Source organism: Trichosurus vulpecula, chromosome 4 (genome assembly GCF_011100635.1).
Source record: "Trichosurus vulpecula isolate mTriVul1 chromosome 4, mTriVul1.pri, whole genome shotgun sequence".
NCBI classification, from domain to species: domain Eukaryota; kingdom Metazoa; phylum Chordata; class Mammalia; order Diprotodontia; family Phalangeridae; genus Trichosurus; species Trichosurus vulpecula.
The window spans coordinates 40,575,697-40,598,409 of record NC_050576.1 but is presented as its reverse complement, the minus strand read 5'-3'; the positions used below and the strand labels follow the sequence as shown (position 1 = coordinate 40,598,409).

Sequence of the window (22,713 nt, the reverse complement as noted above, 5' to 3'; positions counted from 1 at the left end):
TTTGTAATGAGCTATTCAGGCAAATGCTGGCATATGTCTCCTGATGTTTCTCATTTTAAATCAGTTTACTCCAAAGTATTAAATACCTTCTGTGTCCAAATTTCTCTTCTGGGTCCTGTGAATACAAAGAAAAAGTCCCTGTCCTGTAGGAGCTTACAGGCTAATAGGGAAACAAATTCACACCAAGTACAAGCAAAGTATCCCAACAAAACAATAGAAGAACATCTGAAAGATAGAGAAAGAGGATGGGAAGGTACCTCCTTCATGGAGGTAGTAGTGAAGGTGAATATTTTAAAAAGGCAAAGTTTTTTACAGGGAGTCTAGTCCGTTTTGGGGGAAACAATATGAGATATAGGGAAAAGCAGAATAAAATATGTGAAGGGAGGGCCTAGAGTAAGGTGGGAAATATAAATTTAAGATATTAGAGGAGCTTTGAATGCCAGAATAAAGTTTAAAAGTTTATTCAGTATGACATAAAAAACTACTGAAAAGTTTTAAATGAAGGAATCACATGTAATTGCAAGATTATACAGACACTGATGTGGAGAGTGCTGAGAATAAAGACAGAGGGCCTAGTTAAGAGGCTATTACAGTAGTCTAGGCCAAGAGATAAAAAACGTAAATAAGATAGTGACAAAGTAAGTTACAGACTTGAAATACCACAGCAGAGAATTAATGCATCTTGGCAACTGATTGAATAGGAGGGAGAAAAAAGTTGAGCTAAGAGCAGAGTTTTAGGTTTCAAGCCTTACTGATCAGGAGTTTTGGTGATGACAATAGAAACAAAGTTAGCAGGAGGAAAAGGTTTTGGGGAAAAGATAATTTGTACATACTAGGAGTTTAATAGAAGATGGTGTATTTGAATGATTGGCACTGAGGCGTGGTGGGATGTCTAGGTAAAGACATAAATCCCACACCACTGCTTCCTTCGTTTCATTGAATTTTCAGTGGCCTCCACTTTAATAAGTTATTATTAAGAAGTAAGGATGAAAATTGATTCATAGGACTCGTTTTAAATGCTCCTTTTTTTATTAGAATTTTTTTTGACATTTCCTTTGCAGATTGAGATTCTTATCTAACATATATGTTCATGTTAACAGGTACTTTGGAAGTTCGGCTTATGGGCTGCCAAGATATACTAGAGAATGTCCCTGGACGGTCAAAAGCAACATCAGTTACTCTACCTGGATGGAGTCCAAGTGAAACAAGATCATCCTTCATGAGCAGAACAAGCAAAAGTAAAAGTGGGAGTAGTCGAAACCTGCTAAAAACAGATGACTTGTCCAGTTCAGTAACTGATTTTCTTAATTTCCTAAAAAGTAAAAAGGCATGAACAAGGGGCTTAACTGAGGCAATAGAAAAAAGTGGGCAGATTCAAAGGCTCTGCAGGAAAAAAAATTTTAAAGTATAAAAGTAACTTGTATGCTGATTATAAAAAAAAAAATTAACCCTATTAAAACCTGCTGGTTCAGAATCTGGCAGCTAGGTCTCAAACATTAATTTCCTGCTCTGTTGCCCTCTTATTAATATCAGAAGAAGAATGAAATATAACAGAGTTTAGAATTTCCTGGTCTGAGCAGTTGGCGGAAATGACTCCTGCATGGGAGGGAGGAATCAGTGAAGTTTTCTTGATTTCTCAATGTCCAAAACGGCACAATTCAACACAAATTTTAATTTTAAAAATTGACTTTATGTGTGTAACTTGTTCTAGTAAAACTTTCTTCAAAACTACTTCAGAGGCAAGAACCAAAAAGTATGATATGCTCATAAGACAATGTGTTCAGCACCTTTTCCTGACTCTTCCTGGTGTACCCTAAGCATCATGATCCTAAATAGGCTTATTCAGTCACTTAGGGCACTGTTAAACATTCCCCTTGTCTCTTCATGTCTACTCAACCATCATCTTTTATTTGTTTTTGTTTTTGTTTTTTTGAGATTTTTTTTTAATTTATTTAACATATTTAGTTTTCAGCATTGATTTTCACAAGACTTTGAATTACAAAATTTCTCCCCATTTCTACCTTCCCCCCCACTCCAAGATGGCGTATATTCTGGTTGCCCTGTTCCCCAGTGAGCGCTCCCCTCTGTCACCCCACTCCCCTCCCATCCCCTTTTCCCTTCCTTTCTTGTAAGGCAAGATAAATTTCTACACCCCATTGTCTGTGTATCTTATTTTCTAGTTGCATGCAAAAACATTTTTGTTTGTTTTTGAACATCTGTTTTTAAAACTTTGAGTTCCAAATTCTCTCCCCTCTTCCCTTCCCACCCACCCTCCCTAAGAAGTCAAGCAATTCAACATAGGCCACATGTGTACCATTATGTATAACCCTTCCACAATACTCAATGTTGTGAAAGACTAACTATATTTTGCTCCTTCCCAATCTATCTCCCTTTATTGAATTTTCTCCCTTAACCCTGTCCCCTTTCAAAAGTGTTTGTTTTTGACTACCTCCACCCCCATCAGCCCTCCCCTCCATCATCCCCCCCCCCCCATTTTTTTTTAGCTTCTTCCGTCTTCTTTCCTGTGGGGTGAGATTCCCAATTGGGTATGTATGGTATTCCCTCCTTAGGCCAAATCTGATGAGAGCAATGTTCACTCATTCCCCCCTCATCCGCCCTCTCCCCTCCTCCCACAGAACTGCTTGCTCTTGCCACCTTTATGGGAGATAATCCACCCCATTCTATCTCTCCTTATCTCCCTCTCTCAGTATGTTCCTCTCTCATCCCTTAAATTGATTTTATTTCTTTTAGATATCTTCCCTTCATCTTCAACTCACCCTGTGTCTGCGCGCTCTCTCTCTCTCTCTCTCTCTCTCTCTCTCCATACACACACACACACACACACACACACACACACACACACACACATAGATATATACATACATACACATTCACCCATATATATACATAAACATATACGTATGCATATTCCCTTCAACTACCCTAATACTGAGGTCTCATGAATCATACTTGTCATCTTTCCATGTAGGAATGTCAACAAAACAGTTCATCTTTAGTAAGTCCCTTGCAATTTCTGTTTCTTGATTACCTTTTCATGCTTCTCTTGATTCTTGTGTTTGAAAGTCAAATTTTCTATTCAGTTCTGGTCTTTTCACTGAGAAAGCTTGAAAGTCCTCTATTTTATTGAAAATCCATATTTTGCCTTGGAGCATGATACTCAGTTTTGCTGGGTAGGTGATTCTAGGTGTTAATCCTAGCTCAGCTCCATTGACCTCCGGAATATCGTATTCCAAGCCCTTCGATCTCTTAATGTAGAGGCTGCCAGATCTTGGGTTATTCTGATTGGGTTTCCACAATACTCAAATTGTTTCTTTCTGGCTGCTTGCAGTATTTTCTCCTTGATCTAGGAGCTCTGGAATTTGGTGACAATATTCCTGGGAGATTTCTTTTTGGGATCTATTTGAGGAGGCGATCGATGGATTCTTTCAGTTTCTATTTTGCCCTATGGCTCTAGAATATTGGGGCAGTTCTCCTTGATAATTTCTTGAAAGATGATATCTAGGCTCTTTTTTGATCATGGCTTTCAGGTAGTCCAATAATTTTTAAATTATCTCTCCTGGATCTATTTTCCAGGTCAGTGGTTTTTCCAATGAGATATTTCACATTGTCTTCCATTTTTTCATTCCTTTGGTTCTGTTTTATAATATCTTGATTTCTCATCAAGTCACTAGCTTCTACTTGCTCCAATCTAATTTTTAAAGTAGTATTTTCCTCAGTGGTTTTTTGGACCTCCCTTTCCATTTGGCTCATTCTGCCTTTCAAGGCATTCTTCTCCTCATTGGCTTTTTGGAGCTCTTTTGGCATTTGAGTTAGTCTGTTTTTTAAGGTGTTGTTTTCTTCAGTGTATTTTTCAGTATTTTTTTTGGGTCTCCTTTAGCAAGTCATTGACTTGTTTTTCATGGTTTTCTCGCATCCTTCTCATTTCTTTTCCCAATTTTTCCTCTACTTCTCTAACTTGCTTTTCCAACTCCTTTTTGAGCTCTTCCATCGCCTGGGACCAGTTCATGTTTTTCTTGGAGGCTTTTGGTGTAGGCTCTTGCACTTTATTGACTTCTTTAGGCTGTATGTTTTGGTCTTCTTTGTCAGCAAAGAAAGAATGCAAAGTCTGAGACTGAATCTCGGTGCGTTTTCGCTGCCTGGCCAAATTCTCAGCCAACTAACTTGACCTTTGAGTTTTTCAGTGGGGTATGACTGCTTGTAGACTAGAGAGTTCTATGTTCCACGTTTGGGGGGGAGGTGCCGGCTCTGCCACACCAGCACTGCTCCTTCCCCAAGAACCCCCAACCTGAACTGGGCTTAGATCTTCAGCAGGCTGTGCACTCCTGCTCTGATCTGCCACTTAATTCCTCCCACCAGGTGGGCCTGGGCCGAAAGCAACAACAGCCGTAGCTGCCCCACCTCCGCTGCCCCCAGGGCTGGAAGCCGAACCGTGAACTCCTTCCAGTCCCACAGCTTTTCCCACTAACCTTCTCAGCAGTCTTTGGTGTTTGTGGGTTGAGAAGCCTGGTAACTGCCGCAGCTCACTGATTCAGGGCACTAGGGCATGCTCTGCCCGGTTGCTGGTCTTGTTGGTCCACGCTGCTCAGGCTGGGCTCTGCTCCACTCCGTTCCCAGCTCCATGTGGGGTAGACCTCACCCAGAGACCATCCAGGCTGTCCTGGGCTGGAGCCCTGCTTCCCTCTGCTGTTTTGTGGGTTCTGCCATTCTAGAATTGGTTCAGAGCCATTTTTTATAGGTTTTTGGAGGGACTCGGTACGGAGCTCACGCTAGTCCCTGCTTACCAGTTGCCATCTTGGCTCCGCCCCCTCAGCCATCATCTTTTAGTAAGCTTGTATAGGACTTCCATGAATTACTCTGTTTTAAGTAAGTGCTAGAGAGAGAGAGAGAGAGAGAGAGAGAGAGAGAGAGAGAGAGAGAGCGAGCGCGTGTTTGTGTGTGTGTGTGTGTATGTGTTGATTTATAGTAAGCCAGTTTTCCTTGAAAAATGGAATGTGTGACAGGAATGTTGTCAAGATGGTGATTGTAGTCTTACAGTTATTGAACTCAAAATATAAAACTACTCTCAGTTAAATGTTTAGTGGATGGAGGACATTTAAAGGCAATTATTAAATTTCACTTTTGTTAGGAAAACAATAGGAAGTAGGTAGCCATTGGAATAAGGAATAAGATGGCAAAGTCAAAGTAACGAGACTGAGGAGAACAGAAGTAGGAAAATATCAAATGTTTTAAAGTGAAGAAAGGCTGGAATATGGGAGACAAAAAGTTTCCCAGCATAATATTCTCAGAACTTGGACTGAGGCTTTGGCAATGGGGATTCAGTAGAAGGAACAGATTCAATTGATATTTTCGGTGGAAAAGGACATGAAAGGGAAGGGATTAAATAACTAAATCAAAAGCGTTAGCTTTTCTCTTGGAAAATATATAATTAAGTGTGTCTTTAGAGCTGGGATTATTAATTTTTTTTGTGTGTCAAAGATGCCTTTGGCAGTCGGGTAAAACCTATGGATCCCTTCTCAGAATGATATTTTAAAATTCATAGGACTACGAAGGAAATCAATTATATTGAAATGCAGTTTTCAGTTTTTTTAAAAACAAATTCACAGACCTTAGTTTAAGAACACTTGCTTTAATGCTTCAAACTTTGTGCCAGATTGAATTTGTATAGTCATGTAAGCTACTGTGAATTTATATGAATATGACTCTTGAATAGTTTCCTGTAACCTGTAAGCTGTTCTTAATTTAGAATTGAAAGGTAGGATCACTCATGAGGTCCTTCTACAGAATATTATCAGAGCCTGGTGAGCAGCAGGGAATGCTACTAAAGTATCCCTTTCATTAAGTTGGAAAAATAGGCAAGGCAAGTGCCTTGAGCTGCTAAAGGCAGCGAGAGGCATAAGATGGACCAAAGAAACTCTTTAAGGACATTTTAAAACACGGCTTTAACCATTTGGATTTAAGGAAAATGAAAGATTTCCCATCACAGTCAAGAGCATTTAGTGGAGGGCTATTTGTGGTAAAGTTTCTTGAGTTTTGGGGTGAGGGGAGTCTTTAGGCAGATTCTCTTTTGGCAAGTGTGACAGTTTCTCACACTAAGAGCTGCAGATATAAACCAAAAATGAATTTTACATGTACATTTTAAGAAAACGCCTTCTCCACAAATTATTTTATGTTACATGAAAACGTGTATGGTTAGTGGATACAAAGTGGTTACATTTTTGTGTCTCAGTGCACTCTCCACTTCTTTTCCTGAACTGAAATATCTCTTTCTTCAGTGATACTACTTCCTTTACCACTTTCTCTTTCTTTTAGCTGATGTTCATATAATGTTTCCATGTTAGGAAGACACTTTATGTTCTTATTCATTCCTCACAGCAGCCCCATGAGGCAGGTGCAAGATTAGCCTCATTCTGTAGGTGAGGAAATTGACTCAAAGAGGTTATGTAACTTACCCAATGTCCCAGCTAGTGAATGTCAGAGGCAAGGTTCAAATCCAGGTTTCTCCCAAATAAAATGTAAGCTCCTTGAGATCAGGAACCATTTTTTGTTTGTTTCTAAGGCATAGCATGATAACTGACTGCATATTGAATTTGTCTCTGTGTCTACAACTTTTCCTGCATTTTCTTGTTTCCTAATTGTTGCCATTCACCAACATCTGTACCCCTGCCGTCTTTTCTCTGTATATATGTATATTTTTTGTCAGTCTCAGCCACTCCTAAGGCTCTAATCAATAAGTAAGTTTATTCACTCTGTCTCTAGCACCAATTTCTCTACTGAGCTCTAGGACCCATTTTCCAATTCTGTCTAAGATTATATGCTTCTCACATATATCTGAAAATCAGAATACCCCAAACTAAGCTTAGTGATGTTCTTCTAAAACCCATTTATGTCACTAACTTAAACTATTTCTTATATAGGCATCACTATTTTCTGTCACTTGTGCTAAATATCTCTGGGGTCTGCTTTGTACATTGCATATGTAGGCTCTCAGCAAGTGTGATGTATATGTTATTCCCACCTCTTTCTTACCGCCCCATCCTGTCATTCACTAAGTCCTATCATTTCTGCTTTTTCAGCCTCCCCTTCTCTCTGTTATCATCACCACTATTCCATTTCAGGTACTGATTTCCTTTTTGTGAACTTTCGTAGTAACTAGCTTTCTTGCCTCTAGTGTTATTCTCTCTCCATATATACATACATACACACATATACACATACATCTCCCTCCCTCTCTCCATTCACCCCATACATAGTTGCCAAATTAATCATCTCCTCAGAAACCAAAACTATGATTATATCATCTTTTTTCTAAAAAAAAAAAAAAAATATTATATTCCAGCCAAACTGGAGTAATTCCCTTTCACGAACATGGGGCATGCTTTCCCACTTCAGCACCTTTGATCCTTCTCCCTCAAATGGCTTCTCCCAAAAACTACTTGTACAATTCCTGCTTTATCAAGGTCCAGTTCAAATGCCATCACTTTTTGGAAGCCTGTCCTAACACCACCATCACCACCACCAGTTTCCTTCCTCTAAGTCTGTATAATACTTTCTGTATCTCTTCATTGCTCTTTTGTAGTATATCTTATATTGTAATAAATTCTCTACACTTATCATAATTAAAATTCCTATAGGGCTTTAAGGTTCACAAAGTGAATTATTCACAGTAATCCTGTGACTTGGGTGGTACAAGTATTATCCCCATTTTTAAAGGCTGGAAACCAAGACTCAAAAGCATGTAGTGACTTCCTCATGATTACATAGTTATTAACTGTTCTTACATTTCTCTCACTAATCTCCACAAGAAGGCAGAGACACCGTTCTCGTGTCTACATAGTTCCATGCACGTAGTATTGACCGTTCAGTACCTACAGAAGCCTAAATATCCATTTTGTAACTTTCACTCATTGCTTCTGGTTCTTTCCTTGGGGCCCTAACAGAACAAGGGAATCCTTCATTTAAATACTTGAAGAATAAAATCACATCCCCACATAGTCTTCTCTTCTCCAAGCTAAACATCTCAAATTCCTTTAGCTGGTCCTCATGTCACCTGTTCTCAAGGCCTGTCACCATCCTAGATGTTCTCTGGCTTATCAGGATCCTTCTTCAACTCTTACTCCTGGAAAGGAACCTAGCTCTCAGATGATATTGGGCTGGGGCAGAGTCCAACAGCACTGTCATCACCTGTTTCCTAGAAGCCGTGCCTCTCTGAATTTGATTACCACATCATATCTCTGACTCAACCTGAGTTCTTAAAGTCGTGACTCGGGCACAGAGGGTCTTCATGAACTTGGTCGAGTCTCTGAAACTCCTTGGGCCCTAGTTTTCTTTTTTTTTTTTAAATGGATTATTTATTTATTTAGTATTTTTAGTTTTCGGCATTGATTTTCACAAGAGTTTGAATTACAAATTTTCTCCCCATTTTTACCCTCCCCCCCACTCCAAGATGGCATATATTCTGGTTGCCCCGTTCCCAGTTAGCCCTTCCTTCTATCACCCTGCTCCCCCCATCCCCTTTTCCCTTACCTTCTTGTAGGGCAAGGATTTATATGCCCCATTGCCTGTATATATCTTATTTCCTAGTTGCATGCAAAAACTTTTTTCTTTTGAACCCTAGTTTTCTTATCTGTAAAATGGCCCAGTAGGTCCCTTCCTGTTCTCAGTCTATCTTAGGATCTTTTTCAGAATCATTACTCTCTGATCATGCCTCCCTCACTTCGTACTTTTGAAGTTGATTATTTTTCTTTTTTTTAGCCCAAGTATAGGCTAAGTGTAAATGTAGGGATTTGTTTATTTTGAATTTCATCTTAGTAAATTCAGCCTAATGCTGCAGTCGTTGAAGATCCTGACCCTGTCATGCAGTGCGCTAGCTGTCTCTCCAAGCACCGCATTGTCTTCAGGTTTCATGAGCTTACTGTCTATGCCTTTATTCGGGTTATTGGTGAAACATTAACTAGCACAGGGCCAAGCACAGATTCCTGGAGTGTTCCGCTAGAGGCTTCCTGCCACATGAACTTCGAGCCATTAATAACCATGCTTTGAAGCCAGCCAGCCAGTGAGTTCGGAGTCAGTATAATTGTATTCTTTTCTAATCCATAGCTCCATCTTTGTAAAAGTATCATGAGAAACTTTGCCAAAACCTTTGTTGAAATCTGGTAAACTGTATCTACAACATTCTGCTTATCTATTGAGTAATGCTGTGAAAAATGTATATGAGTTTAGCCGAGCATGTTCTATGCTTGGCTATGCTGACTCTTTATAATCATCACTTTCTTTTCTACGTGTTCACCAATCATTGCTTTAATGATCTTCTCTAGAATTTTCCCAGGAATTAAGAGTCAAACTTACTAGCCTATAATTTGCAGGTTCTGTTCTCATCCCTTTTTCAAACTTGGGACAGCATTTGCCTTTCTCCAGTCCAGTGGGACTTGTCCTATTTTCCATCATTTTTCAAATAACACTGAAATTACAGTGATAACAATCACCCAGGATCTGGGTTTGACTCCTGGATATATACTTCCTCCCTCTTTGAGCTCAGGAGAGTTCACTTCATTACCTCTCTCTATGAACCATGGTATTCTGAGCTAAAAAATGAAATAGAGGGACTGGAGTCTTTGAATCCCCTCCAGTTCTAAATCTTGTGATCCTACAGTAAAATTCACCAGACATTCAAGTACCTGCTATATGGAGTACACTACAAGATCCTGAAGAGGAAAAGGTGATAAAGAGCATAGCCTCCATTCTTGAAGTAAACAGATTGTTGAAACATACATGCAAATAATTATAAAAAATTTTAAATTCAGTACATAAAAGTTTGATGATGATGAAAAACTTGAGGAAGGAAAGATGAATTCTAACTGGATATCCAAGATAGTATTCCTGAGGAGGTGGTGATATCTAAACTAGACTTGAAGGAACAAGAAGAATTCTTGAAGGTGGACATGTTTTCATATTTATTATTTGGAATGAGTGAATGTTTTAAATGTTTAATTCTTTTTAAAAAATCTTTAAGATTTGAAGTTCCAAATACCTCAGCCTTGCTTGTGAAAATAGCATTTACAAAGAGCTATAATAGTTTTGTATCTACAGAATAGTGCTGCTTTATTGCTAGAGTCAAACAATTTATCTTTTTAAACTGCATTTTCGAAATTTACTTACAGATGACATCTGTGCAGTTTTGAAGCTGGACAATACCGTGGTTGGTCAAACTAGCTGGAAACCCATTTCTAATCAGTCTTGGGACCAGAAGTTTACACTGGAACTAGATAGGGTAAGATGAGAGGATTTTTCCTGTTACATCTATTAACTATATCTTTATGTTTTTTTTATATATAGGTTCCATTCCTAAGTCTTATACTTATTAAACTTTGAGAATTTTGGTTTTCAGTCTACCCCCTGAAAGTTCATATCTGGTAAATTAGGTATAAATCTACCTTAAAATATAAGAGATTACCAATTTAGTTGCTGCGTTAGCATCAGCTTATTGGTTAACATTTTGCAGTAATGTAATTTGTATTAAATCAAGTGATTGCCAAGGGGCACCAGATAGTTAAATGAATAATATACTGTCCATTTACAAAGTTGAAGCTGCTGATCATCTGTAGGAGGTATACTTTAGGTTCTTCTAGTCAAGTATGGGTTTGAAGTTTATCGAGCACACTTTATTATATGGTCCCACATTCTACTTAGAGGTATACATATATAAGGGGGACAGTCCATGGCCATGAAATAGTAACAAAACTAACTGACCTACCCAGGAATCTAACTTATGGCTTTGATCACAATAGAATTATTTCTATTCAATTACTCCAACAAAATCTATCTTTCTCTGTCACTTTGATACTCAAGGATAAGAGTTTTGTATAAAATTGCTTTGGTGAGGTTGCATATTGCCTTATTGTTTAGTCATTTTAGGGATACTATTAGGTCATATTTCATTTTGCTTTAAAGATCACAACATCTTGCAAACACAATAGCCAGCCCTCCTGACTAAAGAAAGTTGGTCGTGGTTTTTTCCCTCTGTTATAAATTGTAAGCTACCCGTTAAAGTTACACATTTACATACACATTTTCTTCTCTCTTGCTTAATCTATCACATTCCTTTCATTTTCCTTCGGGCCCTCCTTCCCCATACGCATAAGGCTCAGAGATGATGGGGGATTTTTAAACTTTGAAATGTTTACCATTGCTGTCAGAGGTTTCTCCAAGCAGAAACATTTTGCCTCTACCACGAGAGATGAAATTAAATTTAAAAGTAGCTGGCTTCTTGCCGCTGGCTGATGTAGAAGAGAACTAGTAGTCAGCCCTAGGTATCCTACAACAGTTAAGATTTACCCGTCTCTGACACATTCTCATGTTCCTAGACTGAGAATGTAGATCTTTTTGCACCCTACAGTGTGCATCCATACTTGAGTTTAGGGATTCAGTAACTGCCTGTTATCTGAACCTTATCTCAAGCCTATCCTCTGAACCACAGATGTTTAAGTCCTAAACCTATAATTTGGAAGCTATTTACCAATGCCCACTTTACTGCCTTTCTGTCATAATAGAGCCAGCCTTGCTTAAAGTTTTTTCTCTAAGCCTGAGGGATTTTTGGCAGACAGAAGAGATGTTAGGAGAGAAATAGATTCCAATTAACTTTGCCACTTAGCTTTGATTACTCTGTAATTCTGGGTGAGTCACCAATATTTAGTAAATAGGGATGAGAATCCCAGAGATTAATGAAGCTCTGAAAAATGGGTCTAAGACCCAATTGCTGAACTAATTCTGTTCTATAATTATACTTTCTCCACCCCTTCCCTACCCTACAACCCATGAAAACATTGGAAGAAATGCAGTGAAGAAGGTTACATAAGTAAATGTAGCCCTGCTTTTTCAGTAAATATAATCCTACTTCACAACCCTGAGTTTGTGAAGGCTGCGCCAGCAGATCACAAGCTCTGGCAGGTTCTCCAAGTCTGGAAATCTTTTGAGAAAGGACAGTCTCAGCAACACACTGTGACAGCTTTCCAAGCATCAGCCTTATTCAGCACAGAAACAATGGACTGGCCACTTGGTGATGAATTCTTTGGCTGTGTCAACCCATGAGAGAAAGAAAAATGTAAAATGACCTTCAGTGCGATGTGCCCTCTACTGCTTTTCAGTGAGTTGCAGGAAAAGGATGGACAGAGCATGTTAAAAATCACATCATTTTTAAGGAGTTTTATTAGGTTGATTGTTGGCACTCTTAATGTGAGTTCCTTGTCCAGTGAACGTAGTACTGGAGCAATTGACAAGCATTAATGCTGGCGTTGTTGCTGTACACTTAAACTAGAAAACAAAAGGAAATTGCCTCTAAATTGAAGTATAGCTTACAGGCTAACCTCGCAGAGGCAGAGAAGCTTATTTTTATTGTGCTTCCAAGGGCAACAAGAAACATCATTTCATGAAGCATTAGATCATCTCATAGTGCTCATGATGATTGCTTGTAAAAAGACCACCATATAAATAATGCAGCTTATGTACCAACATTTGCTGCAGAGGATGACAGAGTAGAGAAATTCAACAAACAACTTGATAAGGTTCTCCAAAGCATATCACACATTGTTGGAAAATATGGCCTCAGGAGTAAGGAATGAGAGAGGCCAAAGACTTATGGGTAAAATACACATACTTCACGCCTCTATATCATGAATACTTTCTTCAGGGAAAAAAATCAAAAAGTGAGTACCAAATAACAGCACAAAAAAATTGAATTTGATAATATTGCAGGACAGGAAATGGTTTGCTACTAGTGTGAGAGTCATTACAGAATCAGCTCTTTATGTATGGTTGGACCACTAACTTGTTAAATCAGAGGTCAGAATTAACATAAATAGAAATAAGAATAAGAGATAGAAAAAAGAGATAATACATATAATCTGACTGCAGCCTAATATATTTAAACAAGTTATTGTTACCAAAATAGGGGAAATTACAGACAAAAGAAACATTGACGCAATACGCAATTTCATGTGGAAGTTCAACCAAGTTGACAGGGGCCTAAAAACATTAGGCTTCTTGTTAGCTTGTTATGAGGATCAAATGAGGTAATATTTGCAAAGCGCTTAGTGTAGTCCTTGGCACAGATTAACTGTTACATTACTGTTATTGTTGATGTTATTCCAAGAGAAGACTATTATTTCCTCCTCCCTCTACCCAACCCCCACCCAAAAAAAGAGAATTGTAATACTGATGATGCATATGTTTTCCATCTGTTTAGAATTTTTATAAGAACAGTCCCATGTTAGAAGGAAGCAGGTTGTCTTTAGCAACTAATATTCCACCCCACATATTTTTACCATTTTGTACAATTTACTGAAAAATGTAGAGAATACAAGGTCTCACTCTGTTTATTGACTATAAAGAAGCACTTGATTTGGTAAAGTGAAACATGACCTTAAAAGTTCTTTTTCAACATGGTATTTCCCACAAATATGTCAAATGCTTGTGCAAAATTCTCTGAAACATAAAAACATGGAAAAAACAGCACCCTTCTTCAGCCCTCTAATCCTTAACATCAAATACGGCATAAAACAATGACACAGCACACAGACCAAATTGAACAGGGATTTCCTAGAGAGAGTGAGGGTCCTCTAGATCAACTCTCCTTAAAGTGTCAGTGGCAACCCCATATGGGGTCACAAAAAATTTGGCAATGGTAAAAGGTTTCTGAACATGCAGTGACCAAAAATTAATTAAAAATTAAACATGTGATGCATCCAAGGTGTTTCTGGCAACACTTGCCCATGTTGCGTGGCACAACTTCACTGCAGCCTTGGTTCTGAACATGACATGCGCATATTGCGCATGCTGTCGTGCCCACCCAGGGTCAACAAATGCTGCTGAAATGTGTAAAGGGGTTGTGAGTAGAAAAAGTTTAAGAAGTCCCGCTCTAGATTCTTCTGTTTGTCAGTAATATTGTGTTGACTGTATAGTATCAAGCCCTAGAATGTTTTAGAGCCTCTTAAATGAGATCTATAATTACTTAGAATTTGGACCAACAATCCAAATAGGAAAAACCAAATGGATGAAAAATGCCCATTGTTTAGACTATGTTAAATGGTTAGATGGACATATACCTATCAAGATTGTCAGTGGATGTATATTTCTCAGACAGATACTGCAAGAGAACATTGAGTTGAGTCCATAATTGAACAAGAGAAAAGTAATCAGGACTTCCTTTGGCAAATTGCAAAGTACTTTTAATAAACACCAAGCTTCTCCCTGAAACCCAAGCCCGTTAAGGGTGTTTGTTATTATGTTTTGTTGATGTTCTGTTTTCTTTTGAACCACACCTGTGATTTCATCAGGTTAGAGATCTCCACATATAGAAACTCCCAGTATACATGCCGATCAGCACTCATTTCGAGTCCTGGAGAGTTGCTCTAGCACCCAGTGGTTAAGCCACATGTGGTAGCATGTGCCTGAGTAAGGATTTCGTGACCCCATTTGGGGTTTTCTTGACAAAGATACTGGAGTGGTTTTCCATTTCTTTCTCCAGTTGATTTTACAGATGAGGAAACTGAAGCAAACAGGGTTAAATTATTTGTCCAGCTAAGTAAGTCCAGTTGATTTTACAGGTGAGGAAACTGAAGCAAACAGGGTTAAATTATTTGTCCAGCTAGTAAGTGTCTGAGGACAGATTTGAACTCAGGTCTTCCTGACTCCAGGCCCAGCACTCTATCCACCTCGCCACCTAGCTATGCAGGTGTGAAAGAGAAGAGATGTCAAGTTTAAACAGAAGCAGATACTTATGGGCTACATTGACTTAAAAACATCAAATTAATATCTGTGTTGTATTTCATTTTTACTTATTTTGTTAAACATTTCCCAGTTAAAATGTAATCTGGTTTGAGCTGCAACCAGTTTGACACCTAAAAAGGATGTCATGAAAGAAATGTATGATCAGAAAAGGATGTGAACTGCTCACATAGCAAAAAACAAAGAATAAGTTTTAGACAGCTCATGTGCTCTATTAGCCTCTTCATACTGAGAGGAGATACTAGAGAAAGCCCCTAGCATATTGGGTAGACCCCATGTTGTAGTCTTTTTGTAGAGAAATGGATAGGAGTCCCAGAGAATTGACAGGGATGGATGGATTGCAGTCTGTATCATTGAAAAGTTACTCACATGGATCCAGTGGAAAAATGGAATTTAAATGTCTCAAGTTTTGCTTTTCTCCCAATAATTCAATAAAAAGCAAGCAATTAAGAGGATGCTATGTGTAAGGCATTGTGTTAGATACTGGAAATATAATGCCTACCCTCATATTTTAATTGGGTTGGAAAAGATACACTGTGCACAAATAAGCATAATACAAAGTAAGGAGCGATGGGGGCCTAGGAGAGAAGAGAAAAGGTATTCTTAGGAAGATGAGATTTGGGAGAGAATACCTTTAACTTGAGTGGTGTCAGGGGTAGGGGGCGGTGGAAGGGAATCAAGAAAAACCTTCTTCTAAGCCTAAAACCTGAAAATTATCTGGAGTCATTTTCCTTCTCAACTTTTATCAATTTTTTGCCAGGTTCTCTACCTTTGAGGTGTCTTTCACATCTGACCCTTTATGCTGTCACTACCACTCTCCACATCCAGGCCATTTTCTCACTCTGGACTACCGTAACCTCCTCTAGTCTCTCCTTCCATATCTAGCCCCCATGTCTGGCTAATCTTCACAAAATGCCATATCCTGATTCAAGAATGGCTAGTAGGCTCTTCCCCATGATCCAGATCCTCACAGTAGGTGCCCAACTTTATTCTCAATCATCCTCAGACGCTGGGCATGTCACTTAGCCTCTGCATCAGTTTCCTCTGCTGTAAAACGGGAATAACAGTAGCATCTACTTCTTGGAGTATATAATTATCCTCCGTTCCAACCAGGCCTGATACTCCCCCCATAGGTCCTGCATGTACACACAGAAGTGTATCAGAATAAATAACAGGGTAGTCTGCAGAGTTAGGGAGAGGAAAGACTAGAGGCAGTAGGCAATCCATGCTGGGGATCCAGAGAAAGTAATAAGACAGTGTCTGCCTTCTTGGAGCTCAAAATCTAATGGGAGGGAGACAGCAGGGATAGGAGAATGTTGCAGGGGCCATGATGAAGTCTTCAGCCAAGGGTGGGAAAGGATCAGGAGATGTGGAGTTTTCAGAGTTGATTTCATATTGCAGAATTGTGAGTTTCTGGAGATGTTGAAGGCCAGGAAAGCAGCCAGGTGGGAAATGATCAGATGAATTCTCTGAGTGCTCTCCTTAGACGCTGGAGGGTCAGGGAAGAAATTAATTGGGGCTACTCCAGCAATTCAGACAAGGTAGTGAGGGCCTCAGCCGGGGTGAGAGTGGTGGATTTGTGAATGGAGAAAAGTAGGAAAAGGTGAATGTGAAAAATGTTTTAGAGGAAGAGTCAACAAGATTTGGTAACTGATTGGAATGGAGAGTTGAGGGTGAAACCAAGGTTGCAAACCTGAGTTAACTGGAAGAATGCTTGTGTTCTTGACAGAAGCAAGGAAGCTCAGGAGAGATGGAATGGAAAATAATGTATTCTGCTCTGGACATGTTGAATTTGAGATGCTTTTGAAATATCAGGTTCGGGATGTTCAGTAGGTGGTTTAATAATATGGGACTGGAGCTCAGGAGAGAATCTGGAGTTAGATTTATAGATTTGGGGGAATCATCAACACAGAAATGATCATTGAACTCATGAGTAAAAACAGAAGAGGAAAGGAGCCAGGAGAGGGCCTTAGGGTCCTCCTCAAGTTGAGAGGTGTGACATGGAGGACAATCCAGCTAAGGAGACTTGAGAAGTGGTAAGACTAAGAAGAGAATGTCAGAAACCCAGAGAGGGGAAAGTATCCAGGAGGAGAAGGTAGCCAACAGTTTGAAACGCTACCGAGAAATCAAGAAGGGTGAGTAGTGAATAAAGGCCATTTGATTGAACGTTTAGAGGTCATTGGTTACTTTGAAGAGAGCAGTTTCAGTAGAATGATGAGGTGGGAAATTAGAATGCAAAGAGCTGAGAGGGAAGTGGAGGCAATAATTTCTAGGAGTTTGATGATAAAAGAGAGGAGAGTTATCAGACAATTTCTTGAGTGTGTGGTAGTGTTAAGAGATCCGTTTTGTTTGTTTACTTTTTTTAGGATAGAGGAACCCTGGGCATATTTGCAGAAAATGTTGAAGCAGCAAGTAGATAGGAAGGAATTAAAAGATTGGGAGGAGGTTGAAATGATTGTAAGATCAGTCTCCAGTTTAGCAGGGGTCATTCACCAATAATCAGAGCTAACATTTATTTAACATTTTGGGGTTTACAAAGCCCTTTTCGTATATTATCTGACCTGACCTTCACAACAACCCTGTGAAGTAGGTACTATAAGTATTACTGTCCCCATTTAACAAATGAGGAATTCGAAACTCATAGAAAGACTAGCCCCTTGTCACATCGCTAGTAAGTAACCAAAGATAGATTCTAATTCATGATTTCCCTGACTTCGATCCATATCTCTTCCCACTCTGCCATACTGCCAAAAAGGGTATTGGTAAACAGCACGTATTCAGGAACTGAACTGGCCAATTGAGGATAGAATGTTCATGCAGGTAAAAGTAGTGAGAAATCAGTGATAAAATAAAATTCATGAACATGAACACAGGTTTCCCATTTCCTTCTCAAACTGCCTTAGATATAAGCTCTGTTCACTTGCTCTCTCATCTTCCACTGTAATTTCTTTGTTCTGTGTTTTAAGACTCCTAATCTGTAGAATTTGACTGTTAGTATGTGATTCATGCACAACAGACATGTGACAATCTACCTTCTCACCCTGTGTTCCCTATCCATGCAGAAAATATATTCGTAATACTTTATCCTGAAGAAGCAACTTCAACTGAGGGGAACCATCCCCCTACCTATCTGTCTTTACACCCTGGGAAATAGTCCTAGGTGCTTCAGTAGATAGAGAGAAGGATTGGAACAATCAAAGCACTAGGATTTAATACCCTGATTATTCTCTTGCTTATCAGTAGTTAATCAGCTTTCACTAAGTACCCTTTGTACACAACACAACTGGACTAGGTCCTGTGGGAAATAACATGAGATAAGAAATATTTAAATGCTTTGAAAAAGTAGAGCACTCTGTGAGTGTACAGTACTATTGTTAAGCAAAAGAGAGAGAGGGTATGATCCTCTCCCAGTGAGAAACTTCCAGTGTAGTTGCTAGAAGGAAACAACCTACATGCATTATATGTGATATGGTTGGTTTTGGTTTTGTATTTGTTTTTGATCTCGAAGTCTTTCTCCAGTGCCTTATTATGGTGTGGAGGTGGCTCTAGATTGACAAGCCAGTTGCAATTGAAGTGCCAACGCCTACAGGTCCTGTCACCACTGAAGAGGTTTCAGGTATAGGCATTGTTACAAAATGTGTCTGGTGTCTGATGACTAGCTTAGCTAAATTTGGGGAAAGTTCCGTTATCGAGCTGATGAATTTTTTGGCCTAGGGAACTCTCAAAGATTGTCTGCCAAGTTGTGAAGAGGAGATTGTGAGTCAGAGAAATACCTATATCAGTGAAATCATAGCTCCTTGACATATTTAAGTGAATATACATTTCAGCACATATGTACATTTTATGTGTGTTTACAGTTACATATCTGTACACAATGTGCAGTTATACAGGTGAAGTATTGGCTGTGACTAAGAGCATTCCTGGGAATGACAAAAAGGTCTTAAGGGCTGGTATTGGATCCTAGGCCCTCTACAAGAATAAATAGCTAAATGACTTTTTAAAAATTGTGATAATGCTTAGCCTTTATTCTTTGAAATAAGAATATTATCAGCACCAAAACTGAATTCCCAAGCATAGGGCACTATGAAAACCATTGGAAATGGAAAAGAAGTAGGTGATATTATCTCTACCTTCCAGAGGCTTTTACACTTTGTATTAAGAGGATATTTACAAAAAAAGGATAAATATTAATAATAGCTCATGTCATTCAATCATTCTAAAACCCCCCCATAAAGGGGGATTTAGAGGCCACCTAGTCCAGCCCCCATCATTTTGTACTAGAGGAGTGGGGGCCAGTGGGTAAGTGACTTGCCCAAGAACATGCAGTTAGTAAGCTGCAGAATCTTCACTCCAGACCCAGTGCTTGAACATTGTGCAAAGATCAGATGCTACAAAAATGCAAATGTAGTGGTCATGGAAGACTGGGACAGGTACTAGTAGGGATGCTCAGAGGATTTTGGGAGAACAAGAGATAAAACAATTTGGCTAAATTAGAAGGCCCTAGAAAAAGTGGGACATAACCCTTCCACTGGAGAGGACCTTGAACACTAAGCAAAGGGATTTGGAATTATCTAGTCTTATCCCAGCATCTAGCACGGTGCTTTATCTTCAGTGTAGATGGCGGTATATAGTTAAGTGTTTGTTACAAGAAGGAATAGACATTTGAGAAGTCACTAAACATTGTTGGTTTTATGGGGGGTGGGGGGAGATTGTGCATAGCAGCACTTTAGGAATACTGATCCACCTGTGTTGTGGAGATGGATTGGAAATGGGAGACTCTGGCAAGTAATAGTTGTGTCATATGATAAAGGCCTTAGACTTTCATTCCCTAGCAGAGGGAATAAAAAGAAAGGAATGTTTCTAAATGATTTGACAATGGGAGAAGCAAATAGAACTATAAGAAAAGGGCATAATTCAGCATTGTTAATTGACCTCTATGTGCAAAACACTGTTTTAGGTGCAGAGGACAGATCAAAACCCTTTGGTTGTCCCATCCTTGCCTTCATGAAGCTTATAGTCTAGCAGGGGGACACAAATAACTATAGTACAAAAAAGAGATACAAACAGATTGTTAATGTGGGGTCCAAGTGAGGGATCATACACAAATAACTATAGTACAAAAAAGAGATACAGATAGATGGTTAATATGGGGTCCAAGTGAGGGATCATAACCCCCTCAGAAGATCCAAAGAATTCCAGGAATAAAGAATAGCATGACAGCAAAGGATGAAGCCCCCAAAAGTGCAGGGTGTTGTAACGTAGTAACTTCAGCTAAAATACGGAGTATGTAAGAGGAAGAAATATAAAAAGAGCTTGGAGGGGGATGGGATGGGAGAGAGGCAGCTGCTAGATTATGGAAGGCCTTAAGGTGGCGTGCTAAGGTATTGAACTTGACTTGTTACATTGAATGGCTTTGAGCAGAGAAGTGACCAAGATCATTGATAAGGAAGACAAAAATAATTACAATAGCTAGTATTTACATTGTGTTACAAAATTCGCAGAGTGCTATACAAACATTACTCCGTTTGATCTTCACAACAACCCTGGGAGGTAGGTTCTATTATTCTCCCCATCTTACAGATGAGAAAATTAAAGAAGAAGTTAAGTGACTTCCCCAGGGTCACCTAATAACTGTCTTAGGGAAGATTTAAATTCAGTTCTTATTTATTTCAAGTCCAAGGCACTACTAATACTGCTAGGTGCCTGTTAAGGTCAGCAGTAACGTGCAAGAGGGAAATATGTAGGAAAACTTGTGGGGTGGAGGGGAGGATCTTGAGCAGAAAGGGTTTGATGGATTGACAGTGTTTATGTGGGGCAAGGGACAGAGAAAGGGCGGGGTCAAGATAACTTCTGAGATTTCAAGCCTGGCTGACTAGAAGATGTATTATTGCCAGTTTAGGGAGAAAAATGAGTTTGTTTTTTAGATCTGTTGAGTTGTTGGGGTGGGTTTGTGTTTTAGTGAGAAAACCCTGAACTAGAAATCAGAAGGCTTGATGAAGCCTTCAGGTGAGTGCTTTAATCTCCATGAGTGCATAAAGAGAAGGTGCCAAATACCTTGATACTCAAGGTTCTCTCTAGGTCTAAGGGGTATAATTCCATCACTGTAGTTTATAAGTATACATTTTATCATGATGAAGTTACAATTTTCCATTAATATTGGAAAGATACTTAATTTTCAGTTTGGATTTTTCTTTTCAGAATGCTTTTACAACTGAATAGAGTAGTTGAAATATTGTTTTTCCATCTGTTCTGCTGAGTAATAATTGAAAGGATTAGTACATCTTATAATGTCTAAATTGTTGTTTAACATTACCTTTTTTTTTAACAATACATTTCTGAAAACTCGTTTCTAGGATATTCTATTAACTTGTTGCACTATCAAGCCCTTGTTGACACATGGTAATATAAAAATTTCTACCTAACAGGGTCATGAGTGCCAAATTAAGTAACATGCAAAGAGCTTTGTAAAATCTTGAAGAATGATATAAATGCTGGTTATTATTAGGTGGTGTTCTTTTCTTTCTCTGTTTTAGCTAAGTGTTCATTTCTTTTTCTCTTTTGAGGTCTTTGCATATTTGTGTGTGTGTGTGTGTGCGCGCGCGTGTGTGTGTGTAATCCAGTTATATTGAACATTTCCCTTATTTTTTCTGGTCAAAATAGATTTTATGTAGAGTAAGGTATAGATTTCTAAATTAGGAATTGAGGATTATGGACTTAATATAAGATATATAACTTCATAAATTGAAAATTGCTATAGAGTAATTTATGACTTGCAGAGCCTCAAGGGAAAACATTTATCTGTTTTTATAGATGCTCTGCAAAATTCTGTAAAGCAAAATAATTAGAAGAGCCTGATATTTACAAATGATTTGTAAATATAGTACCTTATATTATTGTTGGATCCAGTATGAACTAAATTCTCCTTTTGAGCTAAGTATTAAAGAGGTATATAACTTTGTTCAGTTGTATATTTTCAAAAGCTCTTTTGTTGTAAACTTTGGTCTTTTGAATAGAAGTATTTTAATTTTATGGTGTTTTATTCGAGTGTGTACCAATGATATATGTATGTTTTGTTTTTTTGTTTTTTGGTTTTTGTTTTTTTTTTTTTGCTGTCCTAGTCACGTGAACTGGAAATTTCAGTTTATTGGCGTGATTGGCGATCTCTCTGTGCAGTCAAATTTCTAAGGTTAGAAGATTTTTTAGACAACCAGCGACATGGCATGTGTCTCTATCTGGAACCCCAGGGTACTTTATTTGCAGAGGTAATAAACTTGATTGTTTCTTTTTAAAAACATAACCACAGATTTAAACCACTTAAGTAAAACATTTAAGAATGAAGATACAGTAGCATAGAAGAAAGAATTTGTAATCTGGACCTGGCTCAAATGTCAAAAGACTTGTGGTCTGGTCCCATGTGGCTCTCCCACTGGCTTTGACCTGACCTTCCTGTGCTCCCCTTGTCTCTAAAATGAGCATACTCAACCAAGCAATAGCTAGGGCCCTGTCCAGGCCTCAAAATAGAGGAGGATGCCAATTGATTTCATAGAATGGGAACCATATGGACTCCTAAATTTTCTACACTTCATTTATTACAGGTTACTTTTTTTAATCCAGTTATTGAAAGAAGACCAAAGCTTCAAAGACAAAAGAAAATTTTTTCAAAACAACAAGGTAATTATTTTACCAAAAAAAAGTTTCTATATGATGAGATACTGAAGTGCTTCATAATAAAGTCTAAATGGGGTCCAAAAAAGTAAGATCAAGGCTTTCTGTATTCATCTTGAAACTACAGTTGATATGAGGAAACTGCGTCTAGTAATGGGTAGTCTAGAACTACTAAAAAGGTGGGAAATTCAGTTTGTTCTTCATAAATTATGAACACATGAATATGATTTTTTTAATTACGGCTTTTGG

The 22,713-nt window shown here is 38.6% G+C and overlaps 1 protein-coding gene across 2 annotated transcripts in view; it reads left to right on the top strand.

Moving 5' to 3' along the window:
* PKN2 (protein kinase N2) overlaps window positions 1-22,713 on the top strand; it is a 167,852-nt gene that overhangs the window by 102,307 nt on the left and 42,832 nt on the right. For both annotated transcript variants that reach the window (XM_036754897.1, XM_036754898.1), the window contains exons 7-10: window positions 1,101-1,286; window positions 10,179-10,288; window positions 21,918-22,061; window positions 22,395-22,470. In XM_036754897.1, coding sequence (XP_036610792.1) covers window positions 1,101-1,286; window positions 10,179-10,288; window positions 21,918-22,061; window positions 22,395-22,470 — 516 coding nt within the window. The remainder of the gene's footprint in view (window positions 1-1,100; window positions 1,287-10,178; window positions 10,289-21,917; window positions 22,062-22,394; window positions 22,471-22,713) is intronic.